Genomic DNA, 24,868 nt, shown 5'->3' with positions numbered 1-24,868 from the left:
CTCATTTTGAAGACATGGAAATGAAGATCCAGAGATTCAATAATTTGCTATGGTACATAGCTAGTAAGTTGAGTGAGGGTAATGACTGTACCCTCTCTTTAAGGAAATCCATACTATGCCACTATGTTTTAGCATCTTATTTTTACTTGATAATTGATTTCTCTTCTTATAGAGAAAGTTCACACACGAATTTTATGAACAGCAATATGGTATAACATATACCCTAAAATACTTCTTCATAAGAAGAATTTTAAAGGATTGATAAAGATGTTTTAATGTTTTTAAAATGTATCACTTAGCTGGCAAAAATGTAGGAAATCTGGAGAAACCAAAAGGAAAGCAAAAACAGGAACCAAGAATAACAAGCAAGAGTTGAAGGTAGTTTTTGCCCTGAGAATGTCTGTTGAATGCTGTATTCCCTAAGCTTCTGTTCCATGTAGGTAGGGGGTAGGGCAGCCAAGGGACAAAGCCTAGGGGCTACGGAAACAATAAAATAGTGGTCCAGAAGGTCAGAAACCCAATGCAAAGGTGAATGAGAAATAAATCTCCTATTCAGAAGGTGCAAGAAAAGTTGTCTTTCCCAACTTTGATGCTGGGTTAAAGGGAAGTAAAGTCTCTCCTGAGAATTAATGATCACAATATGACCTTCAAAAAGGTTTGTAGCCTGAATTCACATTGTCTATGAAGGGAAAAAACTCGATTAGAGAATTCAGCTTCAAGAAATAAAAGACAGCCTTGGAAACATTTTCAAGGAACAGAGCCTATAAAATATGATCAAGCAGATTGCAGAAAGAACCAGATAGAACTTATATAAATTTAAAATATAATAATTAAAATGAAAAACTCACTGGACAGAGTAGTCACAGCTAAAGATTGGATTGGTGTATTAAAAAAACAAATCAAATGAAATAATCTGAAATGCAGCCCAGAGAGAGAAAGAGACCAAAAACAGGAGAGAACTAAAGCTAAGGAATAGAAAGTAAATTAGCCTCACAAGTATTTACTCAGATTTCTAAAGGGAGATAAGAGGGAGAACAGGGGGAAAAGTGATATCCCCAAAATAGTGGCTGAAACATTTCTCAAAATTTTTGAAAGACAAAACAACTTTCAAATCCAGAAATCGCAACGAATCCCAAGCAGGAAAAATGCAAAAGATATACACATCCTAGATAACTTGTAAGACTAAAGAGCACAGAAGACAGAGAAGTTTTAAAAGCATCCAAAGGTAAAAAGAGAAACAGAGACAGACAGAGAAAGAGAGAAATTAGATTTACAGGTGACCATTAAATAACAATGATGAAAGTCAGGAGACAGTGGAAAAATATCTGATTACAGAAAATAAGTATCCTAAAATTCTACCCCCAAAGAAACTCTCTTTCAAGAATAAGAAGGAAATAATAAGTACATTTTCAAACAAGTAAAAATCCCACACCAAAGGAAATTCTAAAGGAATTATTTCAGGCAGAAAGAATGTAATGTCAGAAGGAAGGTTTGAAATATAAGAATGAATGATGAGCAAACTTACGTGTACTATGTGAGTAAATACAAACAAAACTTGACTGTAAGAAACAATAATAATACCTCATTTGTGGGATAAGGAAAGAAAGAGAAATTTCAAATATGTATATGTAAATTCAGAAGGGGATGACTAAAATAAGTTAAAGTGTTCTAATTTTCTTTTATTTGGGAGGAGGAAAATAGAAATGTAAATTAACTTTATCCTTATTAGGTTATTATTTATGCTATACTATTTAGGGTAACCAACCAAAAGAATACACATAGAGGTATAGATAGATATTACCCTTCAAATACGTAGATGGGGAAAAAAACAAGTAATAAAAAATTCCAAAAGAGGAAAGAAGTGTGGGGTGGGGGGCTGTATCAGTGAATAATAGTAATGACAGTAAGGAGAGAGAAACTAAACTAGTCACTTGTAAGCAAAGATTATAAAGCACACATTACAGACAGAGAGAGAGAAAGAGAAAAAAAGAGAAAGAGAGGGAAGGAGAGAGAGAGAGAGAGAGAGAGAGAGAGAGAGAGAAGGAAAGAGAGAAAGTGTGTTATGTGCTGGCTACAAGAAATATCCCTAAAACAAAGCACCCAAAACAGCTTGAAGTTAAAGACAACAAATGATACACCATAGAAATATTTACCTAAAGAATTCTGGTGCCAATGTATTCATATGATACAAAACAAAGTTTAAGATAATAAGCATTATAGAGGTAAAGAGATGCACTACATAAAAATAAAAAGTTCAGCCCATCAAGAAGATATAATAATGATGTACATAATCACAATAATACAGATATACAAAGTAAAAACTGATAAAATTTCAAGGAGAAGTGAATGAGTTCAGAATCACAGATGGAGATTCCAACACAATTCTGTCATTGATTGACAGCTCAAGCCAAAAAATATCAGTAAAGATACAGAAGATTTGAATGTCACAATTAAGTTAGAGTTAATGTTTATGAATAGAACACTGCATTCAACTTATCAGGAATACACATTCTTTTCAAGGATTCATGAGTCATGATTTTTTTTTAATGACTAGTGACTGGATCTTAAAGCAAGTTTCAGCAATTTTCAAATGGCTGGTATCCTACAGATTGTAATCTCTGCCCCAATATGAAGACCTCCATATGTCTGGATATTTTAAGCACAGAAATTATAACAGAAATTAGAAAATAAACATGAATGCTTATGAAAACACACATATAAAAATCATATAGTATAGGGGCTTCCCTGGTGGCGCAGTGGTTAAGAATCCGCCTGCCAATGCAGGGGACACGGGTTCAACCCCTGGTACAGGAAGATCCCACGTGCCATGGAGCAACTAAGCCCATGCACCACAACTACTGAGCCTGCACTCTAGAGCCCACAAGCCACAACTACTGAGCCCACATGCCACAACTACTGAGCCCACATGCCACAACTACTGAAGCCCATGCACCTAGAGCTCATGCTCCGCAATAACAGAAGCCACCGCAATGAGAAGCCAATGCACAGCAACAAAGAGTAGCCCCCGCTCAACCACAACTAGAGAAAGCCAATGCACAGCAATGAAGGTCCAATGCAGCCAAAAATAAATAAATTTTTTAAAGTACTAAAAAATTAAAAAAACCAAATCATATAGTATACTGATAAGTAAAATTAAGAGCAAAAATTGCATGCTTAAATTAGAAAATATGAAAATTGGAAGAATTCTAACTTCTAACAACATGAGAGATTTTTTAAAGAAGAGAATAATTTCAAAGAAAGTAGCAAGAGAAAAATAGTTAAGATATAAGCAAACATTAAACAAAACACAACAAAAACATAGAACAAAACATAAACACAAATGAAATGACCAATAGAGTTAGTTTTCGAAAACAAATAAAATAGATGAACTACTGGTAAGATCAGAAAAAAATCAGAAAAAAGAAAGGAAACACGAATAATCAATATTAGCAATAAAAGTGAGTCTATTACTACAAATGCAGCAGAAATAAAAGAATATGATGGATAATATTATATGGACAAGAATATTCTGCAATCTCACTGAAATCATAAATAAACTAGATAAATTCCTATAAAAATACAATTTACCAAAAATGACCAAGAAGAAATAGATCTATAACTACTGAATAAATTAATCAATAGTTAAAACCCTTCCCTTAAGGAAACCACCAGGTACAGAGAAGTTCACAGATGAGTTTCTATCATTCAAAGGAAAGATAACTCTTCCTTTGTCAAGATCTTCCAGAGAATAAGAATAAAAGAAAACATACTTCATTTTATAAGACTGACATAATTTTGATACTGAAACTAAAGAACACAAGATAGGAAATCTTTAGGACAACCTCATGTATAGACATAGACAAAACTATAATAAATAAAATATTAGTAAACAGAATCCAGCTATATATATAAAAAGAATAATAAATCATGGCCAAGTTGGGTTTAGCCTAAAAATACATGGCTGCTTTAACATTAGAAAATAGATTAATGAAACTCACTACATTAATAGGTAAAAGAAGAAAAACCTTATGACTATCTCAATAGATGGAGAAGAATAATTTTATAAAATTCAACAGCCATTCATAACAAAACCTTTAGAAAACCAGGAGTAAAAGAGACCTTCTTTAAACTAATTAAAGGGCATCTATTGAGAAAAAAATATACAGGAACAACATATTTAATGTTGAAAGCATTTCCTGTGAGATCAGAAACAAAATTAAAATGCCACCTCCCACCAACTTCTATTCATTATTGTATTAAAATCTTAGCTAGTGTAGAAAAAAAGAAAATGTATAAGAATGGAAAGAAACAAAACTGTCATTATTCACAGTTGATATGATTTTCCACAGGGCTTCCGCAACAGCACACAGCCAAGGGGGTGAGTGGAGGCTGAAGTTGGCCTCTGCTGTGACCACTCAGCCACACACCATACACAGGGCTGGGTCCACCAGACACAGACCTGCAGTTCACATGGCAAACCAAGTCTCCATGGGTCTATGTCTTCCCAGACATGGTATCTTTCCCAAATTCCTATAAAAATGTACCATGAACTAGCAAGTTACCCTCATTACCAATGTGGAAAGACCAAAAGTATCTACGAAGAAATTATTTTAATTCATGAAAAGGCTTAGAAAGGTGGCTAAAAATATATATACAAAAGTCAAGTATAGTCCTAGACACCAGCACAAAACTAAAATGAAATTTAGAAGAGAGGGCATTAACAAAAGCAACAAAGATATATAAGGTATACAGAAATTAATCTTAAAATGTGCAAGTCCCTTATTGAGAAAATGATAAAATATTGTTAAAAGATATTAAAGAAGGCCAAAATAAATGAAGAGGTATTTCATGTATATAGACAGGAAAATGTCAATTTGCCATAAATTGACCTATAGATTCCATGCAATCCCAATCAAATCCCCACAAGATTCTTTCCTAGCACTTGATGAGTAAACCCAAGATTACTCCTGAAAAAATAAAGAAATTGGGAGGATTTTCCTGCCAGATAGTAAGATTTATTTTCAAACAGTAAATACAATGTGATATTGACCCTGGAATAAACTTAGAGAATTGAATAGCAAGCCCCAAAATAGACCAAAGCAAGTGTGGAAACTTGATTAATGAGAGAGGAGGAGGAAACAGGAGAGACAGAGTGAAAGCATGTATGTACATCCCAAAGCATAAGCAGAAAGTGAATTGGGAGGGGTTGGGGGTGATTCCCACTGTTGCTCCTGCCTGGTATATGAGGGGAAAGCTCCTTCTTGCCCACACTTATTGCCCCTGAGCCTTCCTCTTGCCCCAGAGCAAAGACTGAGCTGGTTTGGGCAAGAGAGAAACAGCTAAGAGGGTTGCTCTCAGAACCCCCTTCTACAGACAGAAAAGCCCAGCCCATCTCCAGGACAAGCATATGAGAAAGCTTTTGAAAATGAGAAATGGAAGGTTAATTAAGAAGACCTGTTATATGATCCTTTTAATGTGCTGTTAAATTCAGTTTGAATAATCAAGTGGGATTTATCCTGAGATGCGAGGAGGGTTCAACATACACATATCAATAAATATAATATACCACATTAATAGAAAAGAGGATAAAAACCATATGTTCCTCTCAATAGATGCAGAAGAAGCATTTGACAAAATCTGACACCCTCTCATGAGAAAAGCTCTCAACAAATTGAGTACAGAAGGTACATACATCAACATAATAAAGGCCAGATACGACAAACTCACAGTTAACATCATATTCAATGGTGAAAGTTTGAAAGCTTTTCTTCTAAGATCAAGAACAAGACAAGGGTGCCCACTGTCACCACTCCTATTCAACGTGGTACTAAAAGTCCTAGCCAGAACAATTAAGCATAACAATTAAGCATAACAATTAACAATAAAAGACATTCAAATCAGAAAGGAGAAGTGAAACTGTCTCTGTTTGCAGATGACATAATCTTACATATAGAAAACCCTGAAGACTCCACCAAAAAGGTGTTAGAACTAATAAATGAATTCAATAATTTTTTTTTCTTTCAGGATACAAAATCAATATGCAAAAATCAGTTGCATTTTTATACACTAACTACAGACTATTTGAAAAATAAAGAAAACTATCCCATTTACAATAGCATCAAAAAGAATACATTACTTAGGAATAAATTTAGCCAAAGAAGTGAAATATCTGTACACTGACAACTATAAGACATGGATGAAAGAAACTAAAGAAGACACAAATAGATGGAAGGATAACCCATGTTCATGGAGGAGAAGAATTAATATTGTTAAAATGTTCATACTACCCAAAGCTGTCTACAGACTCAGTGTAATCCCCATCAAAAATCTAATGGCAAAAAAAAAAAAAAAAAAAAATCTAATGGCATTTTTAACAGAAATTAAAAAAAAAAATCCTAACATTCATATAACACTTCAAAAGACCCCAAATAGCCAAAGCAATATTGAGAAAGAACAAAGCTGGAAGCATCACCTTTCAGATTTCCAACTATACTACAAAGCTATAGCATCAAAACCATATGGGACTAGCATAAAAACAGACACATAGATCAATGGAAAAGCATCAAGAACCCAGAAATAAACCCCTGCATATATGGTCAACTAATATTTGACAAGGAAGCCAAGAATACTCAAAGGGAAAAAGAGAGTTTCTTCAATAAATGGTACTGGGAAAACTGGATGTTCATATGCAAGAGAATGAAATTGGACCCCTACCTTTTACCACTCACAAAAATTAACTCAAAATGAATTAAAAATTTAAATGTCAGTCCTAAAACTCTAAACCTCCTATGATAAAAGTCCCTTGACGCTGGTCTTGGCAATGACTTTTTGGATCTGACACCAAAAGCAACAGAAGTAAAAATAAACAAGTGGGACTATATCAAACAAAAAATTTCTGAATAGCAAAAGAAACAATCAACAAAGTGAAAGGCAACCTACAGGAAACTGGGAAAAATATTTGCAAACCATTTAACTGCTAAGGGGTTAATATCCAAAATATATAAGAAGCTCATACAACTCAATAACAAAACAAAACAAAAAACTAATTGAAAAAATGGTCAGAGGGCTTGAATAGACATTTTTCAAAAGAAGACATACAAATGACCAACAAGTACATGAAAGGTATTTAACGCCAATCATCAGGAAATGCAAATCAAAGTCACAATGAGATATCACCTCATACCTGTTAGAATGGTTATTATCAAAAAGACAAGATACAAGCGCTGGTGAGGATGTGGAGAAAAGGGAACCACTGCGCATTATTAGTGGAAATGTAAATTGGTGCAGCCACTAAGGAAAACAGTATGAAGGTTTCTCAAAAAAATTCAAAATAGAACTACCATGTGATCCAGCAATTCCACTTCTAGGTATGTCTGAAGGAGATGAAATCACTATCTCCAAGAGATATCTGCACCCCTATACTCCTTGCAGCGTTATTCACCATAGCTAAGACATGGAAACAACCTAAGTGTCCTTCAATGAATGAATGGATAAAGAAAGAAAGAAAAAGAAAAGAAAAAAATATATATATATATACACATATATATCACAATGTGATACTATTCAGCCATTAAAAAAAGAAGGAAATCCTGCCACTTGTGACAACATAGATAGCCCCTGAGAGCATTATGCAAAGTGTCATATAGAGAAAGACAAACACTGTATAACCTCATTTATATGTAGAATCTAAAAAAGCTGAACTATAGAAACAGAAAGTAGATTGGTCGTTGCCTGGGGCTGAGGGTTAGGGCATATGGGGAGATACTGATTGAAGGGTACAAATTTTCAGTTATAAAATGAATAATTTCTGGAGAGTTAATGTATGCATGGTGACTATAGTTTACAATACTGTATTGTATATTTGAAAGTTGCTAAGAAAGTATTGAATAGATCTTCAAAATTTTCACCACATGAATAAAAAGGTAAAGGTGTGGTGATAGACGCATAACTAACCCTATTGTGGTAATCACTTCACAATAAATATGTATATCAACTGATCACATTATACACCTTAAACTTATACAATGCTATATGTCAATTACAGCTCAATAAAGCTGGGAGAAAAAGGAAAAAAAAAAAAAAAAAGAAAGACCTGGGCTTTGCCGGATACCCACCACCCTGCTAAAATAGTCTACAGCAGACAAGAACACAGGATCATCAGTGAGAAAGTTGCTGCAGAGGGCCTGCTTTTTGCCCTGACCTGCATTTGCATAAGCAGGCAGAGGGGCCAGCACAGCCCCTCACTACTGTGCCTGGGTTGGGTGGGCTGCCCCAGGCTAAGAACACTTCAGCCTACGTGGTAGAGATATGCGGGGGCAGATGCTGTCATCCTGATACTTGTGCCACCTGATGAACACTACAACTCCCATCCCATGCAGTCTTTAGAACTCTCCCTTTCCAAACCCAAAGGGTAGCACAAAAGAACATAAGCCAACAGCCAAGAAACCTGCAGCCTCATCTCAGCTCTGCCAGCAACTAACTTTGTGAACTTCATCAAACTACTTAACCTCTCTGGGCCTCTTTTTTCAAATGTAAACTGGAAATAATATATCTTTGATTACCTGGCACAGTTGTTATAAAGGCTGAAATACAACTAGAAGATTACACTGCTTTGTATCCCTATACAAGCTCATAAAAATAAGAGGGATTTTGTTAGTCAATATGGAAATAAGAGCTTCTTAAAAGAACCAAAGGTGGAATTTCAGGCAAAGTAAAAGAGACCTGGGTGAGGATAGAAATCTCAAAGTTAGGGTCTTAACCAAAATTCCTGTTAGTATTATGTAAGCAAGAAACCTGGAATATTACAGGACAGGTCCTCCGGAACCCTCTTTTCCAACCCTGTGGTTCATGAAAAGGAAACTGAGGTTCAAAGAGGGCAAAAGACTTGCCCGAGTCACAGAGTAAATTTGTAGCTGAACCCAGACTAGAATCCAAGTTCCTTCTTCCCTTCCTCTCAGGTTCTGTTCAAAACCTGGCCTAGTCCGCAATGCTACCTTCGAGAGGGTGATGACCCCACACCTGAAGAAAACCCCACTGCCTCCCCCAGGACATTCACGGAGGGACGCCAAACTTAGGACGCTTATTTTCCTGGGTCTACAGGTTCAGTGTGCTGATGCATATAACTCACTCCGCTCTGGAAATCCCTCTGCCAGCGCCACAGTGCAAGACAAACAGATTGTGTTGACCAAGAGCTTAAGAACCAATTACTCATCCAGCACAGATGCAGGGGTCTGGGCTGGCAGGAGCTACAGCTTGAATCCCTCTGACTTTTCAGGAAACTGTCTCTAGCTCAGCCGCCCCCCACCCTGCCTAGGATCCTGAATGTGAGGATGGAAGCACATCAAAGGACAATTCCGTCTGAAATCCTGCTGTTACGTCATAGACTTCTGCATACTGTGGGGAAAGAACAGGACCTCTTCTTAAAACTGTGGGCTTCAGCTCCTTGGGACAGCAGGGTTGGGCTGAAAACCTGGGCTGAATAAAAGTGGGTTTGGTGAAATCCCTGGGGGCCCAGCCGCAGGCCAGACCAAGCACTGCTCTTTCACCCTAAACATGCATCCCAGGTGCCCAGCTAGCGACTGTGAAACCCCCTGTGGTCTGCTCTCTCAAGCTGGGCAGGGCCTCTCTCTCTTGCAGTGGCCTCAGGCCCAGGACACCCAGCCCCTCTCCACACCTGTCACCTCTCCCTCTTGGCAGGCACCCTTGTGACAGCAGCCCCCACACTCTCTCACATCCATGGTCCCTTTGCCAAGGGCTGTGAGTATAACTGAGGTAGAGATGGTCGCAGGCCAGGCCACATGAGTGCGTGAGGGAGATCCAGAGCCAGGCTCTCCCCTACTCACAGGCAGCTCCTATTCCACATCTGAGACCAGGCTAACATCAGCCTTGGTCCAGGTCAAGAGAGCATCTTCTCTGTATCAGGCTGATAGAGAAGTTCAGGCTCTGTATCAGATGATAGAGAAGTTGATGAATAAAACAATTTCCTTTTTCTTAGAATTTCCTCTTCCACTGAAAGATATATATATATATAAATGTGTAATTAAATAAGACATAGTAATTCCTCCAAGATGAGTTCAAATAAGATACTTGACCTTTCTCTGCCACACGTGCTCTACATGGCCTTGGACAATTTATGCCCCTTTTCTGGGCTTCCAATTTCTCATCTGTGAGAGGAGAGGGCTGGATTAGACAAGCTCTCCTCTGAACCTAATGTTCCTACAATCCAAGGACCCCCTTCCCAGAAGCTTCTAAAATAGCCATTTGTGGCCAGAGATGAGACCCAAACTCTTTTCTCCAGCTTGCTCTGCCCTAGAACCCAGGCTGCTCTGTGTTCTTTGCTCAAAGACAGCTTTGAGTTACAGGAGACATCTGGGGTTTGTCCCAGTGATGACCACTCACATTACCTGCTGCTTCTGTCGGCCATTATAGCCCCTACATCACTGTATCCCTGCCCGCTGTGCATCTGGGGCCATCCAGCGTTCCCCCCAACCTCAGGGTCCTTGATGGTCATGAGGCCAAGCAGGCTCACGCGAGGCAATTGTCTTCTTGCTGGCTGCCCAGCCCCCAGCCTATTCTAATATTAGTTTCAGCTGCTTAAAACACAGCTCTCATTGTGACATGTCGCTGAAAATCTATTATGTCTCCCCAGTGTCCCTCAACTCAGGTCTGAAATCCTTAGCCTGGCACTCATGACTCTCCAGACCCTGTTTCCAGCCTACCCTGCCTCTTTGGGCCTTACCAAGCTGTCCTCCCCGACATGTCCCTTATGTTCATGCTTCAAGGCAAGTTCCCTGTTATTCTTCAGGACTGACTTGCTGTCCCCACACATCAAGATTCAGCTTAAACGTGGCCTCCCCCTAGAAGCTTACTCCGAACCCCCAGACCACAGGGCACCCAGAATCCTGAAGTGCTGACTGCTCTCCCCCCACCCCCGTCTTCACATAGCTTGCCCTTTCACTGCCTCCTGGCCTCTGTTTAAATATCTGCATATCAGAGAGAACCTCTTGACCTGGTATAAATGTACAAGTCCCCTCCTACCCTTGGAACCCCTTTACCATACTTTATATTTCTCCACAGCACTCATCACCACTTTGCATATATCAACCTGTTTACTATCTTCCCACATCAGAAAGCAATTCTACTCGGGCATGTGTTTTGCTCACTGCTATATCTTCAGTGCCTAGAACAATGCCTGGCACAGAGTAGGTGTTAAGTAGATCGTTGTTGAATGAATGAGTGAGAGAGGGAATGAGTGAATGAGTCTGTAACTTAGATCCTGGGCATCTTCGGGCACTTTTCCAAGATGCTCTTATCTGATGTGGCTGCCATTGTCCTATGTCTGCTCAGCCCCAACCCTGTCTGATGTCACGGCAGATGGACAGCGCACATTCTGTGGGGCTCTTTGTAAATGACAAACCTCAGAGAACTGAAAGAGCAGTTTCTGGAGGGGCGGGGCCAGGGTTAGTCTACTGCCTGGTTTCTAAATGCCACATTTTAAATCCCACTGTCCCGCCCTCCCCCCAGCCTCTCTGCAAATTCCACAGGGTTAAAAGGGCAATCCTGGTAGAAAACGAAGAAGAAAAAAAAAGTGTCCTCTTCTCCATGGTGGAGCTCATGGGGAGCTGTTGTCTCTCTTTCCCTTTCAAGCCTGAGCTCCAAGTATCTCTGCAGAGCCCAGCTATCTGATCAAGGAGCTTAATTCCTAAGCTCTCATCACCATTGAAAGAGGGGAAGGGACACTAGAAAAGCAGGAGGTGAAATAAGAGGAGCAGTTGGTGTGGTGGCATCTCCCTCTCTTCCTGATAACACCCTGCAAGCACACATGGCCTTCAACCAGTAAGGTGACACCTCCCCACCCTGATGTCTCCTCATCTGGGCTCCTGGGCTGTGAGGACTATATGAAAGAGGGATGAAGGAGAGGGCAGGGAGGGTGACTCATCAGCCTTGAGTCCCGCTACAGATCCAACATAAACTCTTGTTTGTGGATGGATACATGTGGTTGGGCGGGTAAGTGACTGAGTGAAGGCGAAATAGATATTGAACGAGTGAGTGAGGAATGCAGGAGTGAGTGAGCTGGAGTGACTACTGGCATCTTTGTAAGGAGCGCTCACTGGGCTTAGTAAGACCCTCTCTGAATTCTCTTTTAGGCCTATATCTAGTGCAGTCTCAGGGGTGGGGAGGAGGTTGGCAATTCCTGACCCGTGGGAATCATGCAAGTAACTCTCAAGTGCGAAGGAGCCTTCATAAATGTTTGTTAAATCCTTCGTAGCAGCCAAGGAGCCAGGTCAAACCACCTGGAGGCCCCTCAGATCTCCTGTATCCTCTACAAACCAGAAAGGGGGGTACAGCTCAGGGATGCCATGTGACTTAGCTATCTTCTCCAGCAGCTCCTTAGAATTGCCCAGGAATTAGCTGTCACCTATCACCAGTCCCCTCAAAGCTCTTGAACGACAGTCTAATTTGTTTGCCCAGAAGACAGTAAGATGTTTGGGGGGGCAGACGTGGTTGAGAGGTACCTCAAATGTAACATGTCCTAAAGTGAATTATCTTTCTCCCCAGATCTACTTCTCCCCTAGAATTTTTATTCTACTGAATGGTACCACCAGCTGGTTGCTCAGATGATAAAACTTCATTCATTCATCCATCCATCCAACAAATATTTGTGACATGTGTCAGTAACATGCTAACTACTAGGATAAAGTAATGAGCAAAACTCATCATCAAATAGGAAAAGTAAACATTAATTATCATGAAAAATTGTAAATAAATGTAAAATCACAACTATGATAAAGCCTTGAAGGGGTACATGGTGTTGTAAAGCCCTGTAAAATGAGATTTGACCTAATCATGGAAGTGACAGCTGAGCTGAGAGCTGAGATATAAGTAGGAATTCAGTAGGTGAAGACATGAAGGAAGAGTGTTCTAAGCAGAAGAACAGCAAATGCAAAGGCCTGTGGCCTTGCCAACTGACAAGCCCAAGGGACTGAGACAAGGCCAGGAGAGAGGGTGAAGAAAGAAGCTGGGTGAGACGGTGTAGGAGTGGAGGCAGGGGTCAGAAAAATTAGACTTTGTAGGCTCATTAAACAGGTTGATCTTTAGCTTAAGATCAATAGGAATCAACTGAAGTATTTTTAAGGAGGGAAATGACATGAGTTGTGTTTTTGTTTTTCTTTTTTAAAAAGCTTTTTTTAGGGCTTCCCTGGTGGCGCAGTGGTTGAGAGTCCACCTGCCGATGCAGGGGACATGGGTTCGTGCCCTGGTCCGGGAAGATCCCACATGCCGTGGAGCGGCTGGGCCCGTGAGCCATGGCTGCTGAGCTGCGTCTGGAGCCTGTGCTCCACAGCGGGAGAGGCCACAGCAGTGAGAGGCCCGCGTACTGCAAAAAATAATAATAAATAAATAAAAAATAAAATTAAAAAAAAGCTTCTTTTAAAAAATTAATTCATTTTATTTTATTTATTTTTGGCTGTGTTGGGTCTTTGTTGCTGCACTTGGGCTTTCTCTAGCTGTGGCGAGCGGGGGCTACTCTTCGTTGAGGTGCGCAGGTTTCTCATTGTGGTGGCTTCTCTTGTTGGAGAGCCCGGGCTCTAGGTGAGCAGGCTTCAGTAGTTGTGGCACACAGGCTCAGTAGTTGTGGCTTGCGGGCTCTAGAGTGCAGACTCAGTAGTTGTGGCACACGGGATTAGCTGCTCCGTGGCATGTGGGATCTTCCCAGACCGGGGCTCAAACCCATGTCCCCTGCATTGGCAGGTGGATTCTTCACCACTACACCACCAGGGAAGCCCCTGAGTTGTGTTTTAAAATACATTTGGCTGCTGTGTGACAACAAATTGGAGGGAGTGTAAGTAGACCAGTTAGGAAGTTCTCACAGTAGTCCGGTAAGATGAAAATGGTGCCTTGAACTAGAGTGAGACTGGTGGAGACAGAGAGAAGCGATGGATTGGGGAGAGATTTTCAAGACAACATCAACAGACTTGGTGGTGAATTGTATATGAGCTTTGAGAGAGAAAGGTGTTGAAGATGACTGCCAGCTCTCTCTGACTTGTGCAGCTGTATAGATGAAGGAGCCATTCAATGAGATCTGAAATACCTGGAGAGGACCACATATGAATAGGACACTGCCAAGCAAGAATGCACAAATTCCGTTTTGGACACACTCAACTTGACAGGCCTTGGAGATGTCTATCTCCCTCCTTCGTCTCCCTCACCTTCTGCATTCAACCAGCTACCTGATTCTACTTCCTCTCTTGCCTGTCTTATTTCAGGTCCTTGTAATTATTTCCTAGATAATTGAAAGAATCTCCAGGCTCTCTCTCCTTCCAATCCATCCATTCCACACTGTAGGTCTTTCTAAATATCGCCTCTTCAAACAGTCCCTCCCTCACCACCCATCTAAGCCACCCTATCCCCTCACTCTCTGTCTCAATCACTTGAGTTCTTCTTTCTAAAAACCTATAATAATTTTTTTTATTTTTTTATTATAGAAATAAATATGGACATATAAATATACACCCTAGCTCTGCTTGCTAAGAGGGCATAAATGCAATGACACGCCAGTAACAGGGAGCACATGTAGCCCCAGGTCTTGGTTTCTAATACCATTCTCCACTAAAAGGATCCAGGTCTCCTTGGAGAAATGACTAATTCCAGGGCTGGGGCAAGGAAAGAACAAAATGAGCCTGGAACATCTTGCTAAAGCAACAGTAACCAAATGCTCAGAGAATCATGGAGAAAAGTCAAAAGAAACAAGAGCCAGACTGAGAACCTCCCACTGATCAAATCTTGTACATTTCGAACATCAAAATAAAATATACAAATTGATTAAACCCATTGAATAAATTAATTAAGAATTTATGAGTTCATAGTAATGAAGGAAGGGAAGAAGGGAGGGAGGGAGGAAGGGAGGAGAGAGATAAAGAGAAAGACAGAAAGAAAGGGAGAAGGGAGAGATCTTTCCTACAGAAAAATGCCAACTAATAAATATAGAAGCAATGATGGATTCAAAAGTATCAATGATGATAAAATTAGTGATTAAACGTTTGATGAGATAGGATGTTTACAAAACCTCGAAGTATCTCTCCACAAATTACTTACTGATTACTAAGGGAAAAACAGTAATTTCACAGGAGAAACTGGTGAACATCACCTCAAGCAAGTGACAAAAGCTTCCATCACCAGCACTGGGACAGTCCCCACAGCCTGTGCTCGCTGGTATGCTAACCTCACTTCATGCTACTACTGCCCAACATGCATAGCTTGGATCCAGTCATGTAGAACCATCAGATAAACCCAAATGGAGGGGGATATTCAACATAATAACTGGCCTATACCATTCAAAACACAAAGGTCAAGAAAGATAAAGCAGAGGAATTGCTCTGGATTAAAGAAGACCCAGGAGACATGATAACAAAATGCCAACTGTGGGTTGGACCCTGAATGGGGCGAGGGAGACAGGGGAGCTATAGAGACATTATTGGGACAGAATTGTACTGTAGTAAGAGTATATCTTTTTTTTAAGGAAATACACACTTAAGTATTTACGGGCAAAGAGGCACCATGTCTCCGATTTACTCTTAAATTGATCAGAAATATGAATATTTTGTATGTATTCATATACATGTATGTATTCATATATACATATACATGATAAAACCATAAATATATAATTATAATAAAGTATAAATTATACAGATAATTGAAGTATACATAAATAAAAAATAATGTATTTTTTATATTGTTGGAGAGAGAAAGAATGAATAAAAATGAAGTAAATGCAGTGTCTTGTAATCAATTAAGGGATACAGATAAAGAAGGATTTCTTTTATCAGTCTTGCAAATTTTCATTAATTTGATATGATATCAAAATTAAAGGTGACATAAAATTGTTTGTTTTTATGTTTGCTGAATGAATAAGTGAGCCCATATCCAACCATGACCCTCCGCTGCTTAAAATACCTCAGGGGCTGCCCACAACTGTCATGATAAAATTCAAAACACCTCAGCACAGCCATCAAGGCCTGACGCCCGTCGACAGCCCTTTGTAAAGTCTCCCATCTCTCTCTCATCACTACTGACCAAACCCTCGCTGCCTCAAGTCCCCCAGGCTTACCACACGAGGCAACATTTCTGTGCCTTAGCATGTGCTGGTTTCTCGGCCTAGAAAGCCCTCCTCTTATCCTCCCGGAATCTTCCTGTTATCTTTCCAGATCCAGACCAGGAAGTTTCACCTCTGGTAAGGCCTCCCTGACTGCCCCAGTTGGGGGTGACACTTCTTCTTCTGATACACTAATACCTGCCATGATCATGTCCCACAGACAGGCTTGTCACTTTCCTCACAATCCTGTCTTGCCTTGAGGACTGGGATATTCCCGACACCTGTATGCCCAGTGCTCTGCACGGGCCCTAGCACATGACAGGATCTCAGTTAATACTGCAGCATAGATACATGAATAATAGTGACTAAACTTTCTGCATCCTCCAAGAGAGCTCCCTGACTTCAGTCTCTTTCACGATCCTCAAAAAATACAGAAGAATAAGGGAAATTAGTTCTTCTAATTTTATGCATGAGGAAAGTGAGGCCCAGAGAGGGTAAGAGAAAACAATGTACCCAGAGGCTGAGCTAGGGCTGGAATCCAGATCTCTTGCCATCAGCCCAGTGTTCTTTCCCAGAAGGTAGGTGGGACAAGAAGGAAGAATACGTCATTTACAGCTGACCTGTTCTGTGCTGGACACTACACTTCAATAAACTTTCCAGTTCTAGCATCACCACTGCGTCATAAGGAATGCCTTTTTACAGACGTGGAAACAGGCTCCGAGCCAGATCTGTCTGATGGCAAAGCCCGTGCTCTTTTCTCTGCACATGGACAGTATATGCAGCCCACCTCTGACCCTCTATCAGAGGCAACAATATGGCCTGAGTCAATCGTTCTGTCCCTCGACCATGTCTTTTAAACCAGCACCACACACAGACCCACAAGGCAGCCCACACGCCCAGATGACAGGCTGCATTTCACATGGCTTCCAAACCCAGGATATTTGGTTTGTAAGACAAAACCTCCATTTCTCCAGCAGAAAGTGAACACTATACACAATTACCCAGCCAAATTGCTGACGCTTAGACACTGCCTCACGCCGAACAGGGTCTGGTCTGCCCAGAGACATCCTCAGAGGATCCAGGACTCCCCCAGAGCTTGGCACTGAGGGCACCATGTAGCAGGAAGAGGGGGGACTGGGCTGGCTGGATCACAGTGTCTGGGTGTAGGCTCGGTCCCCAGAGATTGCTCCAGGGAAGAAGTGAAGTCACAGAAGCGCACCCCAAGGGAGTGGTTGGCAGGGAGGGGGCGGGGTTGGCAGGGGTATCCCTGCCCGGCCTGGGAGGCCTTCCCCACCCACCCCTGCTTCCCACAGGGCAGCCGTCTCCATCTGAGGCTGGAAAGGCCAGTGACACTGATGATATTCAGGTCCTAGAGCCAGAGAAGGCAAAGCCCTCAGCTCTTCCCCAGCTGGCCCAAAGGCCTGGACTTCCCTGCTTTCAGGGCCTTTGAACTGGGGAGTGGTCAGTGGACCACAGACCACAGTCTTCACCACAGACTCCAGCGTCAGACAGACCTGGGGTGAAATTGCTGCTGGCTCTGACCTTGGGCTAATCATTTAACCTTGCTGTGCTTCAGTTTCCCTATCTTTAAAATAGCAGCGCCTGTCTCCCAGCATTGTTCCAGAGGTTTCCTGAAACAAAAGATGCAAAGAGCCTAACAAGGGGGTTGGCCCTTAGCAGACACTAAAAAATGTGAGTAAGCGTGAGTACGCCTTCCCCCACAGAAGTTCTGACTGCCTCACCCAGTGCTCTCTTGCTGGATTTGAAACCTGTTTTCACCTGGTTGAGCTTAAAGTCCAGGGAACACCCAGAATCCTCAGCAGAGATGCAATCAATCAAGTCTTAGTCTTACCTTTTTTTTGAGGTGGCATTTGCCTGGGAAGGTACAAACCCGTCACCCGCACCGACCCACCAGCACACCGCCCAGTGCCAGGCATCTCCTGAGGCCTCAGGCCAATGATTCCTCCTCCCCTTTGTAACCAAGTGCTTCTGGGAGGATTAATCTTGAACATGGGAAACAGCTGCCAGCAACGGGTGACTTAATGCATACTGAGAAGCAAGATCTCAACACAGTGCCTGAAAGCCCACCACGAGAGTCCTTGTAAGTAATCTTTAGTGCTAAGCGTTGCCCCCCACTCCTCCCCTTTCCAAATACTAATAGCCTTGGGCAGGTTAAAAGAATCAGTCTTAGAGTAAATTAGTTAGGGGTCTCGCCAACTTTGCAGTGTGGCTAGAGCCCTGTCCTGCATTCAGATGACCCTGGTGACACACATCTCTTGCAGATAAGAGGTGACAAATGACTTTCTGACCACATGGCAGACTTGAGAGCCCCTCATGGGGACGAGGAAAAACTGAGCACTAGCCCATGGCCTCACAGACCCAGGGGAGGGGGCAGAAGGGCCCTTCGCGTGTGCCCATGCTCTTCATCCTGAGCTCCGGCTCCAAAGGACCATGTGGTCCACGTGGTCTGCTCTGAGGGAGGCAGAGCTTAGGTCCAAGAGACACAGACCTCTCAGCAGAGCCCTGAGCCTAGGCGGGGTCACATGAGGAAGGGGTGGCCATAGGGCCAGGGTCAAACTCCTTCGGGCACCCAGACACTCATGCTTTTGAGACAGGGAGAAGCTGGCAGTTGAAGCAGTCAGAGGAGGGGACATTTATCAATGGCCCAATTCATTCACAACAATCCCCATTGTCTGAGCCAGCACAGAGATGGGCATTTTCTCCCAGAGCTGCTGGGAAGAAAAGCCCCAAGACATGGTCACAAATCAGAGCCCCAAAATACAGAAGCCAAAATTGAGACATATGGTTTGAAAACCAGATGAAATATTTGAAATTGGAGATGTCCCCCCAAAATTCCATGCAACGTGGTTCTCATCCTCAGAGACCAATAGAATGCTTAATTGCTGATTGTTCATTTATTTATTCTGATCTCTCTCTATGAAGGATGTAGGAGTTTACAGCTAAAGATGGGTATAATATAAAGTTATTAAAGCAGAAATTAAAATTCAAAGCCATGTTTCCAATGAACACGTTTACTAGGATGAAGCAATATGATGAACTAAGAGCTTCCTGGCAGCCAGAGTAAGAAGGTAAACACACAGGTGATGTCATGAGCTCAGCAGTCACACAGACCTGTAGAAATCCCTTGAGCACTCTAAGCTTCAATTTCCTTGTCAGAGGAAAAAAAAAATGGGACTATTAACCTAATAAGGTTGCTGTGAAAAGTAAATGAAATAAAGCATGTATTATAGATTCAATAAATAGTGGTTGTTATTATTACCATTTTGGGGGTTGTCTGATTTCTCTTCTTTAAATTGGAACTATGTGACCTTAATAGGGTTGCCTTGATGCTCTATGAGTCCTAATTGTTGCTCTGAAATTCCGATTGGTAGGTATATGTATTTGATGAACTAAAACTGGGGAACCAGCCTGGGATTCACAGTGGGTACCTCATTTTCCAGAGTCTTTTCCTGAGTCTTAAGATGGCTGGGGGCCTCCACAGATAAGAAGGCTAGGGGAGGCACAGAGACTTCCTTCCCTACCACCTTCACTCTGTAAAAGGCTGCCCAGCTGACCACAGCCTGCCCTTATTTAACCATCCTCCCCAAAGGTCAGGTGGAGGACCAGGCCAGGGAAAGGTAGGTTCCAGCACCCCCTCAGGAAATGCATGAAGCCCATCTGCTCCCCTGCATACTGGAGGAGTTGGTGGGGTGAGAACTCAGACACTCCTTAGACCAAACCATAAACATTTAGAAAGAGAAAGTCAGTGTCATCATTCTAACTTCCCAACTGAGGAAGCACATTTAGTGAGGGCACCTCATTGAGACCTGTCCACAGGAGAATGGTCAGGATGGGAGAGGTCTAGAAGCCGTAACAGCAGCTAATATTTGGGGCACCTACTCTTCCGGCACTGTTTCGTGTGTCCCCAGTCCCCAAGGGGAGGAGGTCAGGGAGAACAAGATTCTGTCAAAAAAAGAGATAACCACTGGAAAGGAGCAAAGCAAAGGCTCTCCCTTTCAGCCTCGCCTGCAGATGGGAGACTCAAAACAGGGTTGACTAAAACCAAAGAAGAGAAGAAATCAGCCCAGCTCAACTCACTTCTCCTGCCTGTCAGATGACTGTCTGGGCCCAGCCCACGGAAGGCTCACTGCTTTTCTGCTGCAGGGGGAATCCAGAGAATAAACTAGAGCGTGGAGCAAATTACAGGTGCTGAGCTCTGCCTCAGATCCCAGACTGGCCCTGCTTGCCTTGCCAGACGGTCCTTTTCACTTCTAAAAAGGCAAGACTACTCCAAGAGCAGCCTCAGTTCTAGATCAAATGGGACACTCTGAAGGCATTGTATCAACATCTGCCCTGACCCCCCAGCCAAAGCCCCCGGCTTACGGTATTTCCTACTAAAGCCAGTTTCTTAGACTTGTCCAAGGTGCCACGTGTAGGCTAAAGGGGACTGAAAAGGGGGCCTAAAAGGCTGAGAGTGGGTCAAGCCAGGGGTGCATGTTTGTGCATATGCGTTTTGCACACGGAGATACCTGTTGGATATGTGTCAATGTCCTCAGATGTACATACTGAAAGCAGGTGAGTGTTTACACGGCCCTCCTGAGATACAACATGTGCAAGACTGGTGTGGGTGGCGGGAAGGTGTGCACACATGAGCAGCTGTGAGTGTGTGGGTGTGGGTGCCCTGTGTTTGTGGGTGGGCATGGCTGAGTGGTCCTCCCACCTCCTCCTGCAGTGACAGTGGGGCTGTCTCCGCAACCCTGGCCAGTCAGCCAGGCTGGCTTAGACCCCCATTCAGTCCAGTGTTGGCGCTGAACTCCTGCCCCGATCAGAGTCCTGAGAAACCAAAGCCGAGTGACCCACAGAGAAGACATCCCAGCTGGGGACAAGTCGGGTCACCCTAGAAAGTCTGAGTTCAGATAACACTCCTTATCCCCAGCTTCTGTCTTCATCTGCTCACTCACACACATGCAGCCATCGACACACGACCCGCTCAGCCCCAGGAGCCTGCCTACCACACTCACCAATGCACACCCAGCGCACAGACACGGGGCAGCAAGGGCCACACAGACACACGTGCCACCTATGGGCGCACTCCAGGCCCACCTACACAGAAGTTCCCACACATACTGACACACTCACACCCTGGGACATATGCTAGAAAGTTCCCTCTGCTCACATACCAGCCCAGACACTCGTCCTCCCACTGGCGCTCGCTCCCACTCACAAGCACTCACACTGATACACTTACACCTACTATCTAAATAGTCACAAGCATGCTCTGTCCCGGACCGGGCTGGGCACCGAATCCAGCCTGGGGAGCGCCGCCTACTTACTCCGAGCGAGTGAGAGCGCCTGTGCGCGGCTGCATGCAGCGGCCAGGCCAGCGGCGGCAGGCACAGCTGGGGCTGCAGAGGCTGCGAGCAAGTGACCTGCTCGGTGGCCCAGCCCGAGGGCCGCCGGCTGCCCGCGCCCCACCCCGCTCTGCCCCCGCCCGCCGCTCCCGCCCGCCGCCGCAGGACCTCCGGCAACAGTCCGCTCGCTGCCAAACCTCTGCCCCGCGTCAGCCACCGCTGCCTGCAGTCTCAGCCGGGCTGCGAGGCTCTTTTGGTGCCCCTGGCAGTGCAAACTTTGTGCTCTCGGCTGTGGGGAGCCCTGGAATGGGGACGCGGTCAGGTCTAATTAGAGACCTGGCTCGCACGGGGCCGGGCGGGAGTCACGGCGGGTAAGCACCCCGGACCCTCGGAGCCGTCCCGACCCTGGTGCCCACATGTGCCCCACATGCCAACATCTGGAGAGTAAAGGGAGTGCGTTGGAACTGAAACAAAACAAGGAGGGGTTTGGGTGCGGTTCACACGCTCTGCGGAGGGAGCGCTGAACTTTGAGCAGCCCCCAAATGCCTGGAATGCCACTTGGTTTATTGACCCTCAGGTGCTTCCCTTTGGAACCTAAGTCGCTCACATGAGATCGCTGACCTGCCAGAAAGGACAGAAGATGGTTGCAGACACTCGTTTTAACTTGGGGCACATCAAACTTCCGCTCTGCACTTAGTGTCAGATGGCTAAGTCTAGAGAAGAAGGCTGATTCCCACCCCAAAGCTCAGGAATGTCGCATTCCATCCAACCCCCTCCACCCTGCCAGGAATCATTCCCCACCAGGGGCCTGGAGTTCCTCTACCTACTCTGGGGCCACCAAGGAAGAGCAGACCCTAGGCTCCCTTGGGCACTGTTTCCAGATTTGAACCTGCTCGTTGGCAGGAAGTTCTCCTTGGCATCTAACCTAAATCCCTCATGTGCAACTACTGTATGTCAATACGCTCACGCTTTGTGTTCAGGGACAGGAAAACCGGTTCCGTCTCCAAGACACAATGATCACTCCAAGGTCCCATCTCAGCCTGTCTTCCTTGACGCTAATACCCGTGTTCCCTTTTTCAGGCCCTGGCTAAAAATGATGATTGCTCCCTGGCCCTGGACACATTGCAGCTCCTGACCTTAACTCAACTGCCTCAGCTCTCTGGGGACCCCAGACTCTGTAGATGCCCAAGTCATCCTCCTCAGACAAGCCAGCTTTGACTGCAGCCTCCGTCCATTGGAGACACCCTGATTCTACTCCCCAGATCCTTGAGAGGGGCTTCAGTTCCTATCTCAGCAAAGGCTGTCTCAGGGCCCGGGGACAGAGCTTGAAGGCCCAGCCATTCACCTGGCTATGCATTAACACTGAAGCCACAGCCTTCCTCAAATGGGCAGTTTCCTGAATCTTTGAGTCCATTTCTGGTAGATCAGGTAGTGTAAAAAAAAAAAAGGGGGGGGGCTTCCCTGGTGGTGCAGTGGTTGAGAGTCCGCCTGCCGATGCAGGGGACACGGGTTCGTGCCCCGGTCCGGGAAGATCCCACATGCCGCGGAGCGGCTGGGCCCGTGAGCCATGGCCGCTGAGCCTGCGCGTCCGGAGCCTGTGCTCCGCAACGGGAGAGGTCACAACAGTGAGAGGCCCGCGTACCGCAAAAAAAAAAAAGAGCCTGGACTTTATCCTCAAAGAAACCTAACCTTGCACACTGCCTCTATACATTCTAGTTATGCGTCCTTGGACAAGTCACTTAAACTCTCTGAGGCTCAGTTTTCCCATATTTACAATGGGGATCATGATAATCTCTGCCTAGCTCATATGTTGCTGAAAGTATGAGACGAGCTCAGGAGTGTAAAAGTACCTGAATAGCTAAGCTAGTTTTTAGGATGCTAGAAATGGAATGAGGCTTAGATCATGAACAGGATAAATACTAGCAAAAAACTTCAGAAATATTTCATTCCCAGGTACAAACTCTGGGTCCGAGTTTCAGGTAAAGAGAGGAACAGACTTGGTTTTTTAGATGTTCCCTTTAGGACACTTGGTATGGATGTCCCCCACCTGCATTCCCAAACACACACACACACACACACACACATCCACGTTCCCAGATACATACAGCACAGCCCAGCCTCCTGGGCTCATGTCGGCCCCATAGGCCCCAGCCTCTTATACCCTCGCTGGCCGTCTCTCCATTCCCAGGGGGCCTTCTCATGGCTCCAGTCTTGGCTGCAGCAACTCCAAGTCTCCTTACAGGGGCCCTGGCAGGCAACTCCTCTCTCCTCGCCCATCCTTCTGGGCCATGGCCCCCGCAGGCCTGAGACTCCAGGCAAAGGTGGCAGAGGCCTTCTCCCAGGCAGCTCAGAACTGAGGCTGCGGGGGGAGCTCAGAATTGGAGCACCATCCCCCTCAGCCTCCTCCCCTCCGTCCGCCTGGCTTCCCAGTGCCGTCCTGCTTAATTCTTAATGGAAATTCCATCCCCGGCGCCGGCCCTGGCTGCCTCAGGGAGTCCAGGCTTGGGCCAACAGCAAACTCCACCCAGAGACAGGAGGCCTGCTTGGCCATATAAACACGTACATACATACACACTCAGCAGACAGACATGCCCAGAGTCATTCACAAACTCAGAGAGTCTCACCCAGACACATACCCGGAAGGATAATGAGTATTATAATCACTAGCATTTACTGCATGGTGCTAAGTTTTTTGTAGTTATCAACTTCCCTAACCCTCACGATTACACTGGGTTCGTGGACGTTAGCTATTATCCCTAATTTACACATGGGGAAACTGAGGCACAGGGAGTAATAACTTGCATTAGTAATAATAGCCTAACACGTGAGCACCAGGAACCATGCTCAGGGCCTTATGTGCATTGTTTCATTTTGCCACCATGGTAACATTTTGTACAAGTTATTTTTATTCCCATTATACAGACAAGGAGAATGGAGGCCAGATGGTTTAAATCGTATGCCTGTGGCCTCACAGCTTGTGAGATGAAGGGAGACTCTATATAGATATGTGTGGGAGCCCTCATGAGTGAAAAGGGAGACATACAGGTAAACAGATACATGCAGACTCTCAGGGGCACAACCACAAATAGGTCCTTCTACCAAAGGAGAAGCCACAGAAATGGTTCAGAGCTGCAACAGGCAAAGGTCCCCTCTAGCCTGACGCCGTGTTCTTCTTCCCTCCCAAAAGGCCCATCCCAGCTCCACCAACTTCAGGAGGAGTCACTTCAGGAAGGACAAGTTAGACCTAAATGTAGGGCAGATTTCAGGTTTACAGTTCAGTCAGCCAGCCTGAACTACAGTCAACCCACAGCCTCAGCTCCAAATCTAGTTTGCCCAACACACCGCACATGGTCACCGGAAGAAGTCTCAGGTGCTCTCCTCTGAAGGGATCACGAACGAACCTCATGCAGGTAGCACCTCAAAG

General features: G+C 44.1%; 1 protein-coding gene across 1 annotated transcript in view; it reads right to left on the bottom strand.

Annotated features, from left to right (window-relative positions):
• Nucleotides 1-23,645, bottom strand: part of INSC (INSC spindle orientation adaptor protein) — a gene marked incomplete at both ends in the record, with an annotated part of 125,629 nt that extends 101,984 nt beyond the window's left edge. The window contains one exon of the mRNA XM_082845259.1: nucleotides 23,550-23,645. Within this exon, the coding sequence (XP_082701385.1) occupies nucleotides 23,550-23,645 (96 nt within the window). The remainder of the gene's footprint in view (nucleotides 1-23,549) is intronic.
• Nucleotides 23,646-24,868: the final 1,223 nt, after the last annotated feature.

The sequence above is a fragment of the Leucopleurus acutus genome (genome assembly GCF_964270905.1).
Source record: "Leucopleurus acutus genome assembly, chromosome: 8".
NCBI lineage: Eukaryota > Metazoa > Chordata > Mammalia > Artiodactyla > Delphinidae > Leucopleurus > Leucopleurus acutus.
Note: the sequence above shows the minus strand (reverse complement) of the source record. Positions and strands in the feature narration are given on the sequence as shown.